We start from the raw sequence: 16214 nt of genomic DNA, 5'->3' as shown, positions 1-16214 counted from the left end.
TTTATTAGCCTTCTTAAATTAAAAAAAAAAAATCCCTTATAAAACAGCTCAAAGCTAATAAAGGAATCATTATACTTTGAGGAAGTTTAATTCAAATCTGGGCTCCAATAGACTGTTTTCTTCAAAATAGTCACATTGGCTATACTCCATGGAGAATTTGAAAAAGCTATCACGGATGCAAATTCACTTATTAAAAAAAAGTCATGGCAATAACATAATAGTACCACATGTCTTATTTAATGTGGAAAATATTTAAATACGATCATTATGGCTCTCTTACAGCATGTCTATTTAGTCTAAATCTCTGTTTCCTTTCCACTATAAATCTACTTTGTTTGAAATTTCAGAATGTACAGCCCAAGGCTTTTCCAATTCTGAGACCAACAGATGTGCATGGTGATCTTTATCAGTTTTTGGATATTAGTAAGAGCACAAAAAATGCAGCAGATAATTTGAACTATATATTCTTTGTCTATTCTATCTTTCAATCTCTTTGTGCATCTAAAGCCTTCATTTCTAAGCACCTGAATCCAAGGCAGGAAAAAAAATGTCCTTGAGATAGAAAATAGCTGCAAAACTACCTTATTAAGCCACATCCATTTCATTTAATCTTTTAGGTTCAAATGGCTTAATAATTTCCTTAAAAGGAATAAATGATATTTGGTTTTCATAAAAATTAGAAATATAGAAAACTAAAAACATTACGTTAGTGAATAACGACAAACTTAACCCAAGAATTCATCTCTGTGTTTTAAATGAACATGGTAATTCTTGTTTGTGGGAAAGTCCTAGAATATAGTCTGTTCTTTGCACATGTTACATGAAACGCTTTATGGGCAACTTCTGTCCCGCAGGAATGCTATTCATTTCTCGACCCGTTAAACAGTTGCTTCTTCCATTAACACATTTGCATTTCCTTCCTCTGGGTTCATGTAGCATCTTGGAAATACATCTATTGCAATCTTTATGTTGAAATAAAGTATTATAAAGCATTGTAGATTTTTCAATTTATATATACATGTACTCTAACAAGAGCAACTTAAGGACTTGTCTGCTTCTCTTTGTAATCCCAGCCCCTAGCACGGTGTCAGGTATATAGTAAGTATTCACCAGACATTTGTTTTTCAAAAAAAGAATAATTAAATCACTTCTTTGATTCCTTCTCTTAAGATCTTTAAGTACAGGGACCATATTTTATAAATCTAAAACTGACAAACATGATATCAGAAAGAATTTTTATGTCATTGAGGTGCACAAAACAGAAATATGCTAGTTTTCATGTCAAGATACTAGGATTTTTGAAATGTTTCAATGTGGTATCTCAAGGTGCTGTAACTATGAAAGCGGGAAATGGTGGCGGCCTTAAATCTGTGGATGTCTAATTCTAGTTTCCTCCTTTTGCCCTCCTGCCCCCAAGCACCAGTTTTTTATTTTCCATTAAAATGACACAGCAGCGGTAACGATCACTGACCTCCTGGCAACCTCATTGACCCCGAATTACAGATTGCAAGGGTTTAGGAGATGAAGACTTCAGAGCGACATTTTCCCAATGACATGACCAAAACTCTCTGATGTGGATCAAATAAGAAAAGGGTTGTCTTAGATTTCTGAAAAAAATCTGAAATACAGATTATGTTTAGAGAGCCACACCTTTTTTTTTTTTTTTTCTGGTCACACACAAGAGCTCTAAACACGGCCGTCAGAAAACTGACTCAGAAGGAAATGTGTTAATAGACAAAACTGAGTTGAAATTAATATGTCAGCTGTTTTGTACTGGCAAGTTCAAGAAATGTTTGTGGGTCTTTAAATTCTTTAAGTTTGTTCGGATGTTTATCAGAACATTGTCTGCAATTGAGAAAAAAAGGAATAATAGCCTTGAAATACTCATAGAACAAAATACTATACAACTATTAAATATATTTAAAACATTCACTGTATATTACATAGAAAAAAGCAGTTTATGGAGCTGAATATATAGTAGGATGCTATCTGTGTGTGAAAAATCACATATGCATATTTAATCATAGAAAAAGCCTGTAAAATATACATCAGAACGCGAACAGTGGCATCTCATTAAAGTATAGCTCTTTTTGCTTATCAGAATTTTCTAAAATTTCTGAAACCCACACTACTTTGATCATTACTAAGTATAATTTGCCTGTTTATTCTAATCTATGTGGTACCTTCCTTTTAATCTTTTTTCACCCTATTAAAATACACGGCTTATGAAAGTTTGCTTAAAAGAGTCATTTCAGCTCCTCTCCTAATTATACAAAAAGTTGACAGATTGTGGTAAAAGCGAAGCCTGCTTCTCATTTCTGGGCTGTGTCAACACGAATGGGGGAGGAGCAATCGTCACGAGTGTTAGGAAAACCAAAAGGAAAGGTCATTAACTTAATACACCACTGAAGTTGCAACACCACTTCCCTACATTGAGCATCACTAGAGGTTGAGGATGCAAGATTTCCTAAAGCCTAAAACATCTGCTAATGTGAAAAATACATTAAGATACACGTTTCACATTTTTCCGGGGGCCAGCATTCCACATTTCCCAAGCATTATGTGTATCATCACTAACCAGTAACAAGTTGATCCTCTACATGAGAACTGGTATTAGGAAAGGTAAGTCATTGTCCTTTCCTTCATAAGGACAGGGAATTATTCTATATATAATATACATTCTTCAGGCTTCCATTAATTCAAGTGACCAGTTTTGTGAATAATTTAGATAGAATTCTCTTCTAATCCTTATAACTTTTTGAAGTAGGAACACTCCAGTTTAACAGGTGAGAAGACCAATGCAAATAAAGATTAAGCAATTTGCCTAAAATAAAGAAGCTGGAAGTGGGGCTAGGATTGGAATGTAGTCCTACCAGTCTGCAAAGGCTGAGCTCTTTTAACCATTCCAAGACAAAACATACACACACATATACAAAACAAAACAGAAAGGGGGACGCTCAGCAGGTAGGACAGTGATCCAGAGGAAAACCAATACTACCTAGAGCCAGAAGAATCAGAGGTCGCTCTGTGGAGTGAGCAGTCCTGGATTGGAGTCTTAAAAAACAGAAATGCTATGTCAGGAAAAGTTAAGTAGTTCCATGAGAAGACATTTTTCCCTGCTGGTTACAAATATGGCTTGAATGTCCCTGAGTCCTCTTCTGTAAAGGATCAGGACAGACTGCCCAATTTACAAGAAGCTGATGGTATTTTATGATTAGAATAAAATTTTAGCAATTCAAAGTGAAGAAAACATTGTTTATGTCCTATCATTGCCGGTCCTCTCCTCTCCCCCTGTTTAGCAATAATTTTGAAAAAGAATAAGGGGGAAGAAAAAACTCTCTTCCTAAATAAAACCTCAGAGGACAATGAACTATAAAAGAAAATTCACAGCACTCATTGAAGAGGAAAATGTCTCTGGCCTGGGTTAAGAAACTGGGCCAAACTTACAGAAATAATTGTGTCACGGGTGTGGAACTACATTTCAATTTTTAAGTGGAGAAAAAGAAGTGACAAGGGAATAAAATGAACCAGACAAATCTACTAACGTTTCGAATACAAATACTTACTTACTTAAATGTTCTTCCCTCACAATAATGCCAAAAAAGGGGGGGATGGGGAGAAAACTGTCATTTGTTCTTGATTTTTTTCCCTCAAACTATAATCATACATCTATATGTATATACATATTTATGTATCATATATATTACATATAATAGAATTATATATTAAGTATGATATATAAGATTACATATAGGTAATAGTCCTTTATATATAATATTCCTATATACATGTAAATATATATATAAAGGAGTATTTCTTGTGAAGCAATAACAATTCACCAATAGAAAGGGGAAGGAGACTATCTTTTGTTTTAGCTACTCTCTACTTCCAAAAGTCTGGAACTCTCATCCAGGCGACTTGCAAGTTGCATGTTACTAAATTCCAGTCCTCATCTTACTATCAGATTAGCCGCAGGAGACACACGGGATCCCTCCATCTTCTCTCTGTTTTCTGCACATGGTTTCTAGGGTACCTCACTCCTGATTTTCCTACCTCTCTGGCTGCTCCTTCTGTTTCCTTTTCCTGACCTTTTGATGTCACACAGTGTCCCCAGGTTCAGTTCTTACTCTCTTGTTTGCTGACATTTATCTTCCAAGAGCTTGTCGGCTCAGCTGACTGTACCATCTCAGGTATGTGACTCTCAGTTGTGTATTTCAATGAAGCCTTTTCTGAACTTCAGACTCAGATATTCAGCTGCTTTCTTGGCGTCTCTACTTGAACGTCTAACAAAGATTGCTTACTTAACATATCCAAAACTCAGCGACTAAGGCCTCTTACCCCCCTAAGCCCAACTTAAAAAATAAAAATCCTACTCTATCCACAGATTTCCATATCTCAGTTGGTGGTAACTCTAATCCTCCCAGTTACTCTAGCCCTAAGCTTTGCAATTATCCTTAATTTCTCTCTCTCATGCCTACCTTAAATCTACCAGCAAAATCTACTGGCTCTATATTCAAAATATATCTAGAATTTAACTGCTTCTCTCACCTCCACTGCTACCACCCTTGTCCAAGCCATATCATCTCTCACCTGGATTGTGGGATGGCCTCCTGATTGGTCTTTCTGCTTCCACCCTGCCCTTGGAGACTATTCTCTTTTTTTTTTTTTTGAGACAGAGCCTCAAGCTATCCCCACCGGCATAGTGCAATGGCATCATGCACACAGCAACCCCCGGAGGCTGGGGGCGAGCGAGTCTCCTGCCTCAGCCTCCCAAGTAGCTGGGACTAAAGAGGCCGCCAAAATGCCTGGCCATTTTTTGGTTGCAGCCATCATTGTTGTTTGGCGGGCCCGGGCTGGGGATTCGAACCCGCCACCTTAGGTGTATGTGGCTGGCTCCTTAGCCGCTTGAGCCACAGGCGCAGAGCCTGGAGACTATTCTCAACACAGCAGATGTTTCTTTTAATATCTAAGACAGATCATGTCACTCCTATGTTTAAGCCCGTGCAATGGCTCTCATCTCACTCATGATCAAAGACAATGTTCTTCATACACAATCCTACACCATCTGTGCTGGCAGCTGGGCCACCTCTCTAAGCCCCTCCATCTATGTTTCCCTTTAATAACTCTGCTCCACCACCCTGACCTCCTCGCTGTTCTTCACACACATACACACACACACATATATGTGTGTATATAGTTTGTGTATATATATGTAGCAATTAACTTATTTGTTATGTTTATTACTGTCCTCATTATTTGTTATGTTTACCATTGTCCCCCCTTTCACCCTTAGAATGCAGGCAAAATGTATGTTCTACAGGTCAGGAGTCTTAGTTGTGTAAGAGAATAGCCAGCATGAGGCATCTAATCATGCTTAAATCAAAATGGCTTAATGAATTTCCAGTCTCTTAGCAAACTATAAAGAGCTTAGCCACGTGATTGGACTTGTTCCACTAAGAATCTTACTACATTCCTTTCTCTTAAAAAGCCAGCATGTGCTAGTACATGCTTAATGTTTGTTGAATGAATTTCTAAATGGCACTGTTGTTGTCAGGGGAAGAAATAAAGTCTCACCACAAAGACCGCAAAATCATGAAGAAAAATTCCAATAACAAAAAAGAACAGTGTGTACCATTTGTTCACTCATTCATCTACTCAGTATAAACTAGGGTAACTATAATGTGCTATGCACAGGTATTAGGGTCAGAAGTAAAAGGTTTAGTCCTTATTTTTGTCTGGGGCAAAAAGATAAGAAACCACACAAGTACAATTGAGCCTGATAACTGCCTTTGCAGAGGGAAGCCCTGGGTACAAGAGGATTACAGAGGAAAGCACTTGACTGGGGCTGGAGAGGCAGGTGGAAAGAGACACATCGGGAAAGATGAGTCCCTTAAGTTAAGTTTTTAAGGTTAAGGAAAGAGGGTTGATAGGGACAAAGAGCCATTCCAAGTAGAGGACACAGCTTTTCTGGAAGCACAGAGAGTATGTGGGAGTACGCAGTGCAGCTCAAACAGGGGAATTCAGCAGATATGTGGAGGTAGGGTTCTTTCACTCATAACTGCATAATGTGATTTAATCTTAACATTAAGGGGTAGTCATTAAAGTTACATATTCAACTTTGCATTTTATTTTATTTATTTCATTTTTTTTTTTGAGAGAATATGCCACAAGGTCGGGCTATTTTTAGAGATGAGGGTCATGTTCTTCCTCAGACTGGTCTTGAACCCCTGAGCTGAAGCAATCCACTCCCCTCAGCCTCCCAGAGTGCTCAGATTACCGACATGAGCCCCAGCACCCTGCTTTTCAAGTTTGCATTTTAGAAATATCTGATAGCAGGTAGTGTAATCCACGAGGCCTTGAGAAAGACGACATAAATAGGTATGGAATTTTAGTTCAGATTTAGAAATGCAGTATAAATTGGTAAGGTAAAGCACTCTTAATAATTTTAATTCTTGACTCAAAGTTACCTGACAATTACTATCATTTTTATTATTTGCCATTTTTTCAAAAGATTCAAAAGAAGAGAACATTAAGGGAAAGAGGCTGTAAGAAATTCTTAAATGCTTTGTTATTCAACTCCAAAGCTTAAACGAAGTAAAACAATGAAGGAAATCAGTCTCAATGTCACTCTTTACTCAACAGGGAGCTCACAATTATAGTCCAAGAGAACATTTATGATGCCAAAGGAAATACCCCATCCATCCATCATCCCCTCACTCCCACTCCCTCCTCAACATCTCATATTGTTCTTTCCAAAAGGTACCAACACTCAATAGCTACTTGTGACTCTAGAGTTCCGGTAATCCTCCTGGCATTGCAACATAAAAATCTTTCTTTGTTCCGAAAGCAAGAGGGAAAAGATTGCCTGAATCCCAGGAGTGATTACCTCAAACAACCATTTTACTTTGCTAGGGCACAAAAGATCTTTCTCAATTGTCTTCTTTCACAATATGCCTTGCTAGCCAAGTCTTAGAGGTTAGTTTGGTTTGGGGGGCCACTGCAAGCGATTGGGCAAGATCCAAAATTATACTGGCATTGATACAGAACTGAACTTTTGCAGGTAAATAAAACTCTGTTCTTTAGTTTCAGTCATGTCGCCTTAAAATGTGTAAATGACTTTCACATCTCTTCAAGTATTTATTTTAGAAATTCAAAAAGGAGAAACAGAAATCAGGCACAAGGAGTTCCCAGGTACGAGTACCAAATACATATTTCTCTTTTAGGGCAGGACTTGAAATTTGGACAGCTGGTACAAAATCAAAATGCAAAACACTTAACATACAAGTCAGTAGCACCTATGGAAGCATACACCTAGTTAGACATCATTTACAAAGTTTAACTACCTATTTAAGAAAATTAAGGAGAAAATGAGAGGAAATCTAAGAGGGGGAAAGCTACATATGGCTCCAAGCATACAGAAAAACGTCCATAAGTGCGCATGCACACGCACACACACGTTTGGGTGTACATGTATAAGACTCAAGTATTTGATGTTATCTGCCTAAGCAGCTTGCTCTAAAATTATTTTCACAAACAAGCTATATATAGAACTAAAAGTCATTTTTGAAGCGATTTTTAAATATTCACTGAACTTTTCAAAATGATACTAACCTTTTGGAACAAACTGTGGCTTTTGATGGTTTGTTTCAAAATGTCTAATGCGGGGAGGTGACAGCACGTAATGAAGTCTAAGCACCAATTCTAGAACAACACATATATTCAAAGGGAAGGGTCCCTTTTTCTGGGGTCCTTTTATTCAATAGCGAAGTGATTTTCTATGAAATAAATTTTTTTTTTAGGAAGTGAAGTTTCTCAAGGATTGCTCAATTCCTCTGAATTTAAATCTAATCTGGGGAAAACTTCCCAGAGAGAAAGAACAGCTAAGCTTGACCATTCCTTGAATCCTGCTGTTACTTTCTTCCTTTAAAAAATAGACATTTTTTTAACTTACTGTATTTTTGGAGAGGAAAGGGAGAAAAGGGTCAACTTGGTTCTAGCCTTTGTTTCCCTAAGAATGATAATCTAAGAACAATAAGGATATATATGTTCGTATGTATCTAAAGAAAACAATAAAAGTAATCTAAAATTTCCTTATAATTTTAAATAGCAATTCAATTTATAAATAAGTAAAGCAGTGGACCTGTGATATTTTTTCCCATGCACTTTAATATTTTACCTATTAATAAAAAAATCTTCCCACCATCTTCCTCTAATATGATGATAGTGTCTAAAGACTTCATTTGTTTACTTATTATTTGAGATGGAGTCTCACTCTGTGGCTTTGGGTAGAACACCTTGGTGTCCTATCTCACAGGAACCTCAAACTCTTGGGCTTGAGCAATCCTCTTGTCTCAGGCTCCTGAGTTGCTGGGACAACAGGCACCTACTGGTACACCCACCTATTTTCTGTTTTCAGTAGAGACAGAGTCTTGCTCAGGTTAGTCTCAAACTCATGAGCTCAGGCAATCCACCTTCCTCAACCTCCCAGAGTAGTAGGATTATAGGCATGAGCCACCAGGCCTGGCCTAAAGGCATCATTTTTAATAAACATACCATTTGATTCAAAAGAGATGTAGCAGTACTATAAAGCAAAATAAAGTTACTGAAGCTGGAAAAGAGCCTTTCTCTCAAATAAAAAAGCTCTGTTTATAAGCAAAAAACCAAAAGGACCTAAAGTGAAGAGGAAAAAAGATTAGTAACAGAGACTTGAGAAAATGTACTTAGTCTTCTCATCTCTTCGATGAGAATCTTCATAGCACCTGCTTCACAAGGTTGTCACGAGGAGTAAATAAATTCATATGTGTAAAGCCCTAGTGTCTAGGCTCATATTGAATTCTCAAGAATTATTAGTATTGACTATTATTATTGGCAAAAACTCAATGTTGTTAGGCCATCTCTCACTTCCCATATTAGAGCATAAACACAGTCTTGAAGGAATCACAATTTTGGCGGCCAAGCAATGATAACCTTATTTTGGAGAGAGTACACTAAAGGAACAGCTCAAGATTTCTAAAATCTGGAAGCAAGAAACAGCCATAAAAGAGGGATCAGTATGTCTGATTTGTAAAGAGATGACTATCACCTAAAAAAGAGGAAGAAGCCTTACTTCACATTTTCCAGAAAGCTGGACTTGAATTAAATGGTGGAAGTTAACGAGAAAAATGTTCGGTCTAAAAAGTCTCTTACATCAAAACCACTGACCTTATCAAAGAATAGGCTTTCTCGGTGGGTGGATGGCATACTGTGTGAAAGTGGGAGTTTCATCAGTAAGGATGATAAAGAAGAGGTTCCTGAGCAAGTTGAAACTAGACAACAATTACCACCACCACCACAATGACAATTGACATGGCGACAGAAATTGCTCAACATTGTTGTAATCACCTTACATACACTGACATATTCAGTCCTCACCACGGCCACTTGGCTCCACAGTCTGTGTTCTTAACCTGTACAGTATGCTGCCAACCTCCCAGCTCTAACATCCTGGGCAAGTTACTTAACCTCTGTGTCTCCATTTCCTCATTTATAAAATTAGAGTAATGACAGCACTTACCTTGGATGATGGATTAAATGCACTGATATATTTGTTTAGCACTTAGAACAGGGCCTGACACACGGCAAGCATTTAATTACTTTTTAAATAAGTATCATTTCAACTTTCAAGGAAATTTTTTACTTGAATGACAAGTTAGGGAAGGTACAAAGAACTCCATCTTGGCTACAGTGAGCAATCTGACATAAATTTTTAATCAAGTAAGTGGAACTGAAGACTTGCTTTTAGGGCTGATTCTCTAAACAAAATAAGCCATAAAAAAATATGGACAAAACCAGCAGAGTGAGAGTTCAACAGCGAGACCAGATTCTGTATACTTTGTCACAGCTGATTATAAGGTAAAACCTGGAAAAAAGTTGCCTAGCCCAACACCCTCGACTTCTCTTACCATTCTCAATGCTTCTGCCCATCTACACTTTCAGCAGAACCCTTAACTAAACTTTATCTAGTACCCACTTAACCAATCCCCACTTAACCAAATCCAGCCAATCCAACCCACTTCTTTTGTCCCGCTCACCAAACTGTGACCTGGCATCCAGTGTGACCTAATATATCTTCTAGTTGCCCTTAAGTCACCCCGGCTCACAGAGGCAATAATAAACCTTTATTTCACTCAGACTTCCAAATCCACTTCCATGCCTACTCTCAAATATTCTAGATTCCTCAATAATCGGAAAATAGACGCAATCAGATACAAATTCTTCCTGCTTTCCACGTAACTTCCTCCATAGCCCCGAAACCCTGCAATATCAAATCAGTTCAACATTACTGATGTCTTTGGTAGCCTTTTCACCTGTTTTGGAAGGAAAAAGTGTTTCCAGAGCTCCTTTCTGAGGTCAGCTGTTTCTTCTGTTCTCTGATGCTACCCAGGAAATGTACATCATCTTCTTAGTTCATTATCTGACAATCATTCCCATCTCCCACCTCTCCTGGAACTTCAAACTTTTTCTAATATATAAACATACCCAGAAGACAAAAGTTCTCAGACCTGTTTTCCTTGTAAGTCTTGACTCTTTCCCCATTTTACTGCAAAATGAAGTGGTCTCTGTAGGTATGTAACCAGCTGAACTAATAAATGTGAATCACTGGGAATCTGATACAGGTTATTCTTGATTATAATCAATCTTTGTTAAGTGTATTTAAAGGTTTTGCCATCTATCAGCCTTAGATTTAGTGACTTAATTCTTTCATTTATACTGTGTTTGTAACAAATTATAATAAAGGAACATATACCACAGAGGTTTATTACACATGACAAACTGAACTTTAAATAAATGTGAATATTTGCTTTAGGACTTCTTGCAGTTTATAAATTAGCAATACCAAAACCTCAAAGATGTTTTTTGAAGGATAGTTCTTACATAAGCTAAGTTCTTACATTCTACAGCGTAATGACTCAAGTTCTGACCAATACAACAATGTAAATTGTCCACATAAACTCTTAGAGCCTTACCTGATTTAAAACTTATCATCTATACAGAATAACTTTACAGAAATAAAGGTTTCCATACCTTCAGGGAAAAAATATCTGGTAAAAGGATCTTAGAAAGGAGAAAACCTGATATAGTTAAGGAGAAGAAAACAAGCTAGTGAGGGTAAAGCACAGAAAACAAGAATTAAGGGGCAATTCCCTCACGGGCTCCTAGGCCAGAATTCATATATTTTAGTGTACTCACAAGAACAGAATAGGAAGTAAATGGAAAATCTTTAAGCTGCAATTTTAAAAGGATGACTCTAGGTGTTGTCTGGAGAACAAATAGGGTAGCTGACCAGAGCGAGTGTGAAAGGCACAGATGGGAATTGAGAGGCTACTTCAGAAGCCTCAGAGGAAAATGGTAGCCTGGATCAGGTGGCTGGAAAGATGGAAATTAGGAGACAGATTCTAAAAGTTAAAATCAGTAAAGTTTGAGGAATGATTAAAGGGAAAAGAAAGGAAAAGAGGTATCAATGACATGTTGGTTTCCTGCATTTTATACGTCCATACATGTTAACATGGAGTAACACATCTCGTACAACATATGCCAGACTGTTAGCAGAAGTTACCTATGGGAAGGAAAGATGAATTTTAGAAAGAGGCAGATTTTCGTCCTTTTTTTACTATATAAATATCTACGTGGTTTAAATACTTTATCTTCAGCATTGCTTTCATGGTTAAATTCACATGCAATAAAAAGAAAACAGGATTTGCCTGGACAAAAAGGGTAGGAATGGCATTTTAGGGAGAGGGAACAACCTATCCAAAGCATGGACATGTGAAAGTACATGGCATGTTCAAAGAGTATCAAGTAGTGTTTGCAGAGTAAGAAGGAAAGATGTGTATCAGAATGGAGATAAGGAAAGGATTAAAGCTATTTTAGAATATGGCCATATCATGAAGAACATTGTATAAATATTAGGCTGAGGAAACCATTCCCCAGACAGTAGGAAATAGAGAAGCATATAAAAATCAAGTTTATATTTTAGAAAGATCACTATAGAGGCAGTGTGAAGATTGGACCAAAAAGTAAGAATGAGAGCTCTTAAACTAAATCAGGGGTGATAGAGAAGACAGAAGTTTGAGGTTTACTTCAGAATAACAGTTGATAAGGATTGGTGATTAAGTGGGATATGATAGGGAAAAGGCAAGGTCAAAGATGTTTCTGTGGTTTCTAGCTTAGGAAATTAGATAGTGATGACATCAATCTAGTTAATGCAAGAACAGGTTAAGTTAGAATATGTTTTTTTTTTTTTTTTTTGAGAAGATAATACATTTTGTTTTGAAGAAGCTGAAGTTAAAGTACCTCTGGAAGCAGGTCAAAGTACCCAACAAGAAGTTGAATATACAGGTTTAAATCTGAGGAACAAGGTTGGAACTGAAGCACAGGAATACTCTTACCCAGAATAAAGAATTTTAAACCTGTGGATACGTTCTTACCCTCAATGTTATTTCACTGAATCTTGAGGCAACTGTCAAGAGTTGACCAGTTCCATTTATTCTCATAGTTGTAAAAAGTTCACATAATTGTTAAAAGTCTCTATAAACAGTAACTTTAAAAAGTAGGTCAGAGCTTTTATCTTGGTCTTTTGAGTTTTTTATTTTCTTTCCCCTCCCCTTTTTGTCTATGTATTTATCTAGGCATCTATTTATCCATCTATCTAGTTAAGGAAGATATATGAGGTATAAAGAAGTATAATATAAAAAACATTTGCTATTCTTATTAAATATTTTGTCTTAACTGTAAAAGGCAAAGAAAAGAACATTCCACAATTCTACCTTTAACAAAATCTAAGTTAAATAATGATTTACCTATGTGACTCTCCATTGATTTTCTCTTGCAAATCATCGACCCTTAATTAACCAGTATCACCAAGGCAGTCAACTCAACTTGTAGCTTTCACCCACAGAGGTTAAACAATTCACAATCCTATTGATGCTCACTTTTAGAAATCCGAGTCACACTGTACCTTTGTCTAAAAGATGGTGCCCTAGTTTGGTGGGAGATGGAGAGGAAGGACCTGTTGGCAAGGAAACAGCTACTTCCTGAGCAAGGGAAAACCAAGAAGGTGACAGATGGGCAGAGCAGAAAAGTAGCCAAAAATTGCTCTGGCTCCTGGTTGGCAAGAATTTTCAGAACTGAGGCACAACTGAATATTTTAAAGTATACCAATGATTGAGAGTATTGTCTGCCTGGGCGCTCTGTTGAAGTTCAATAAGGCTTCCCACACATTTTCTACATCTAAATAAGTTTTAGGTTTGCAATGGTACAAAGAGCCTAGCCTGAGCCTATGTACAGTGGGCTAAGACTGCAAGGCACCATCCCATTTTGCTTTAGGATTATACCCAAGAGAATGCACTTTCTGGTCAAAAAAAGAAAAAAAGAAAATTTTCATTTTCTGTATAGTAGTTATATTTGTATGACTTACTAGAATTACTATTAAAATTTCATTAAAAATGTTTTTCTTAAATATGTTTACTTTTATATACTTAAAAGATTTGTTGCAAACTTTTATAATTTGTTCTTTTATCATCCACTTACAAACCCAGAAAATTAAATATTCAAGGATTCCTGGGTAAATAGACAACCACTAGATTGATATGTTACAACTAACATTGTTTTTAAAAAGCTGTAAATAGGTAAATTATTATTCTTCATCAAATGGAAATTAGCAATCACTGGAAAATAACATTAAAAATTAGTGTGGGCATAAAGTATGGACTTTTAAAACACCAGTTTACTATGCTGATTAATTCTACATTTATATTTTCATCAGAACTTAATAATCCCATAAATAAATAGAGCTCTCAATTATTTAAAAAAATCGAGGGATAACATATGTATTTAGACATATTAGCAGCGTAAAGATGTATGCTTCAACACACTTATTGTGAAAACGTCTGAAAATATTACTACACTGTATTCAAGGGTATTCGCAGGAACCTGACATAAAAGTTCTCTAGAATAACAACATTTCAGGAAATTCCAAAAAAAAAAAAGAAAAAAGAAAAAAGGAAAAAGGGTCAAATAAGAAATAGCCTCAAATTAATTGACAAAGTTCAGTGCTTGCTCCAACTTGATTACTCTCTCTCTCCATTGCAAAAAAAAAAAAAGAAGAAAAAACACAACACAAAACAGTCTCAGGATGCGTGAATCACTTAGATGATAGTTCATCAAGTGGGATAAATGGAGAGGCCGCTTGGGCAGGTGACACAGGAGAGTCGGTGGTAGTGCTGACTTTCGCTGGTGAGTTACAAGAAGATCCGGCACTGCTGCTGTTTCCATCAAGGGTGTCTGAAGATACACACACACCGGGATCTGACAGCTGTGCAACGTCAGAAGACAGCATGTTGGTGATGCCTTGGAAAAATCTCTTTGGCTGATACTCAGTTTCCATTTCACATTTTCTTTTCAATGGTCCAAGAACACTTGGTCTAATGCAATTGATGGGACTCTGGCTTCTCCGAGTAGTAAATCGGGTCGTTGGGCTGGGAATAGGGCTTGGAGGCAATCCATTGCTACTCACAAAACTTTGCAAGGATGGTGAAAAGCACTGCTTCCCGATTCCCCGAGTGGGTGACGGTGCTGGTGACACAGGAATGAAATCGATGCGCTTCGGGGAGGCGGATTTCTCCACATCGTTGTCACTCAGGCTGAAACTTTCCTCCCAGGAGTGGCTTATCTGCATTGCGGTCTGCACCTCCCGCTCATGGACCGTCTCTCGGTTGATCAAGTCCATTCCCTCCTCCTGCTTGATCTGGTGCAGGCGGCTGCTGTGCATGCGGACAGGGGAGGCCGGTAGCAGCAGGCCGTGGCGGCTGGGGAACGTTGTGCTGTTCCTCCTGGCGCTCGGCGCCTCGGCCTGGAACACCGGCGAAGTGTCACTGAGGCCGTGGATCAGGGGGGCGCTGTTAGACCTCCTGAGGCCCCCGCCGCCGGCAGTGCCGCCGCCCTCCGCCGGGCTCCCGCCCGTACCCGGAGGCAGCTCCAGATCCAGCTCCATCTTCTCCTGAGCCATGTCGCGGACAGGGAGGCGGGGGCGGTGCTCAGTCAGAGCCCTAGGACTCCCATTCCCCGCAGCCCAGGGCCGCCGCCGCCACCACCACCACCAAGAATCTGTCAGCCAGCTCACCTCTCTGCGCATGCGACGTCCCTTCGCGCAGGCGCCTGCTAAGTCTGCGCTCGCGGCGCCCGCTTAATGCGTAATAGCTGCGCCGAAGCCCTCGGGGGAGGGGCTAGGAGTGGCGGGGCGGCTAGTCAATACTGCAAACACCTTTGTAGCCCCAGCGCACGTTAGCACAATTAACTAAGGTTATCGTATTCAGGAATATATAATTATAAAACAAATACAAGCCCTGAGAGAGAGGCCCTGGTGGGCTTCATGACGGGGAATAAGATTGGCCTAATCAGGGAGGGCTTCCCAGAGGAAGGGACAATCCGAAATCCGAGGAAGTAGACAAAACGGGTGCGGTGTAGAACATCGGTGGGAGCGGGAAGCTGAGGCTACCCAGCGGGGTGGCAGCGGGAACCAGGAGGGGAGGAGCAAATGTGGCCCTGAGTCGAGAGGCAGGGCTGGCGTGATAAGAGAGGATTCTAGTTTTTACCTTGAGAACAATGGAAACTACAGAGGTTTTCAAGCATAGGTCTAACAGCAACTGAAAAGCTCACTGGCTGCATTCTGGAGAACAAGGCACTGAGATCAAAACTTAGAGGAATAGGGCCAGAGAGGATGGTATTTTGCTCTAAGGTAGTGTAGAGGAGGAGATGGAGAGAAGAGTAAACTTAGAACTACCTAGAAGGCTAGAGAAAAAAATCCAAACCCTAGGATTGTATTACTATTGTTTTATTTACAGTCCTATTTTCAGCACAAGCATACGTGTGAGGTATGAGGGATTAAAGGAAAACCAACAGATTCTGAATTTTAAAATAAAACCCTATCCTTCGCTTACGTAACCAACATCAAACTTTGATATCTCATTAAAAGCAGGTATATTTTTCTATCATTCGAGGTTGGGTTTTTTTCTCCCTACCTACCTGTAAGGTACAAAATGGACCTTACATGAGGGCATTTAATTTTTACTGGGGGAAAAGGGATATATAAGTAGGCTATTTTCAGTGGCAAGCCTTAGGAAAAAATAAAATAGCACGGTGTGATGGAGCACTAGTGACAGAAGGCAGGAGGCCAT

At 38.6% G+C, this 16214-nt stretch overlaps 1 protein-coding gene across 1 annotated transcript; it reads right to left on the bottom strand.

Annotated features, from left to right (window-relative positions):
* Window positions 1-14096: 14096 nt before the first annotated feature.
* Window positions 14097-15199, bottom strand: FAM122A (family with sequence similarity 122A). Its single transcript, XM_003782927.3, has one exon. The coding sequence runs from the start codon at window positions 15170-15172 to the stop codon at window positions 14183-14185; it is 990 nt and encodes a 329-aa protein (XP_003782975.3). The 5' UTR covers window positions 15173-15199; the 3' UTR covers window positions 14097-14182.
* Window positions 15200-16214: the final 1015 nt, after the last annotated feature.

The sequence above is a fragment of the Otolemur garnettii genome, unplaced genomic scaffold (assembly GCF_000181295.1).
Source record: "Otolemur garnettii isolate 467f Iridium unplaced genomic scaffold, OtoGar3 scaffold00006, whole genome shotgun sequence".
Taxonomy (NCBI): Eukaryota; Metazoa; Chordata; class Mammalia; order Primates; family Galagidae; genus Otolemur; species Otolemur garnettii.
This window is presented reverse-complemented; position numbering and strand designations above follow the sequence as displayed.

Excerpts from the sequence above, each read along its gene's own strand:
- FAM122A (XM_003782927.3), bottom strand. The coding sequence starts at position 15,172 with ATGCGCAGAGAGGTGAGCTGGCTGACAGATTCTTGGTGGTGGTGGTGG.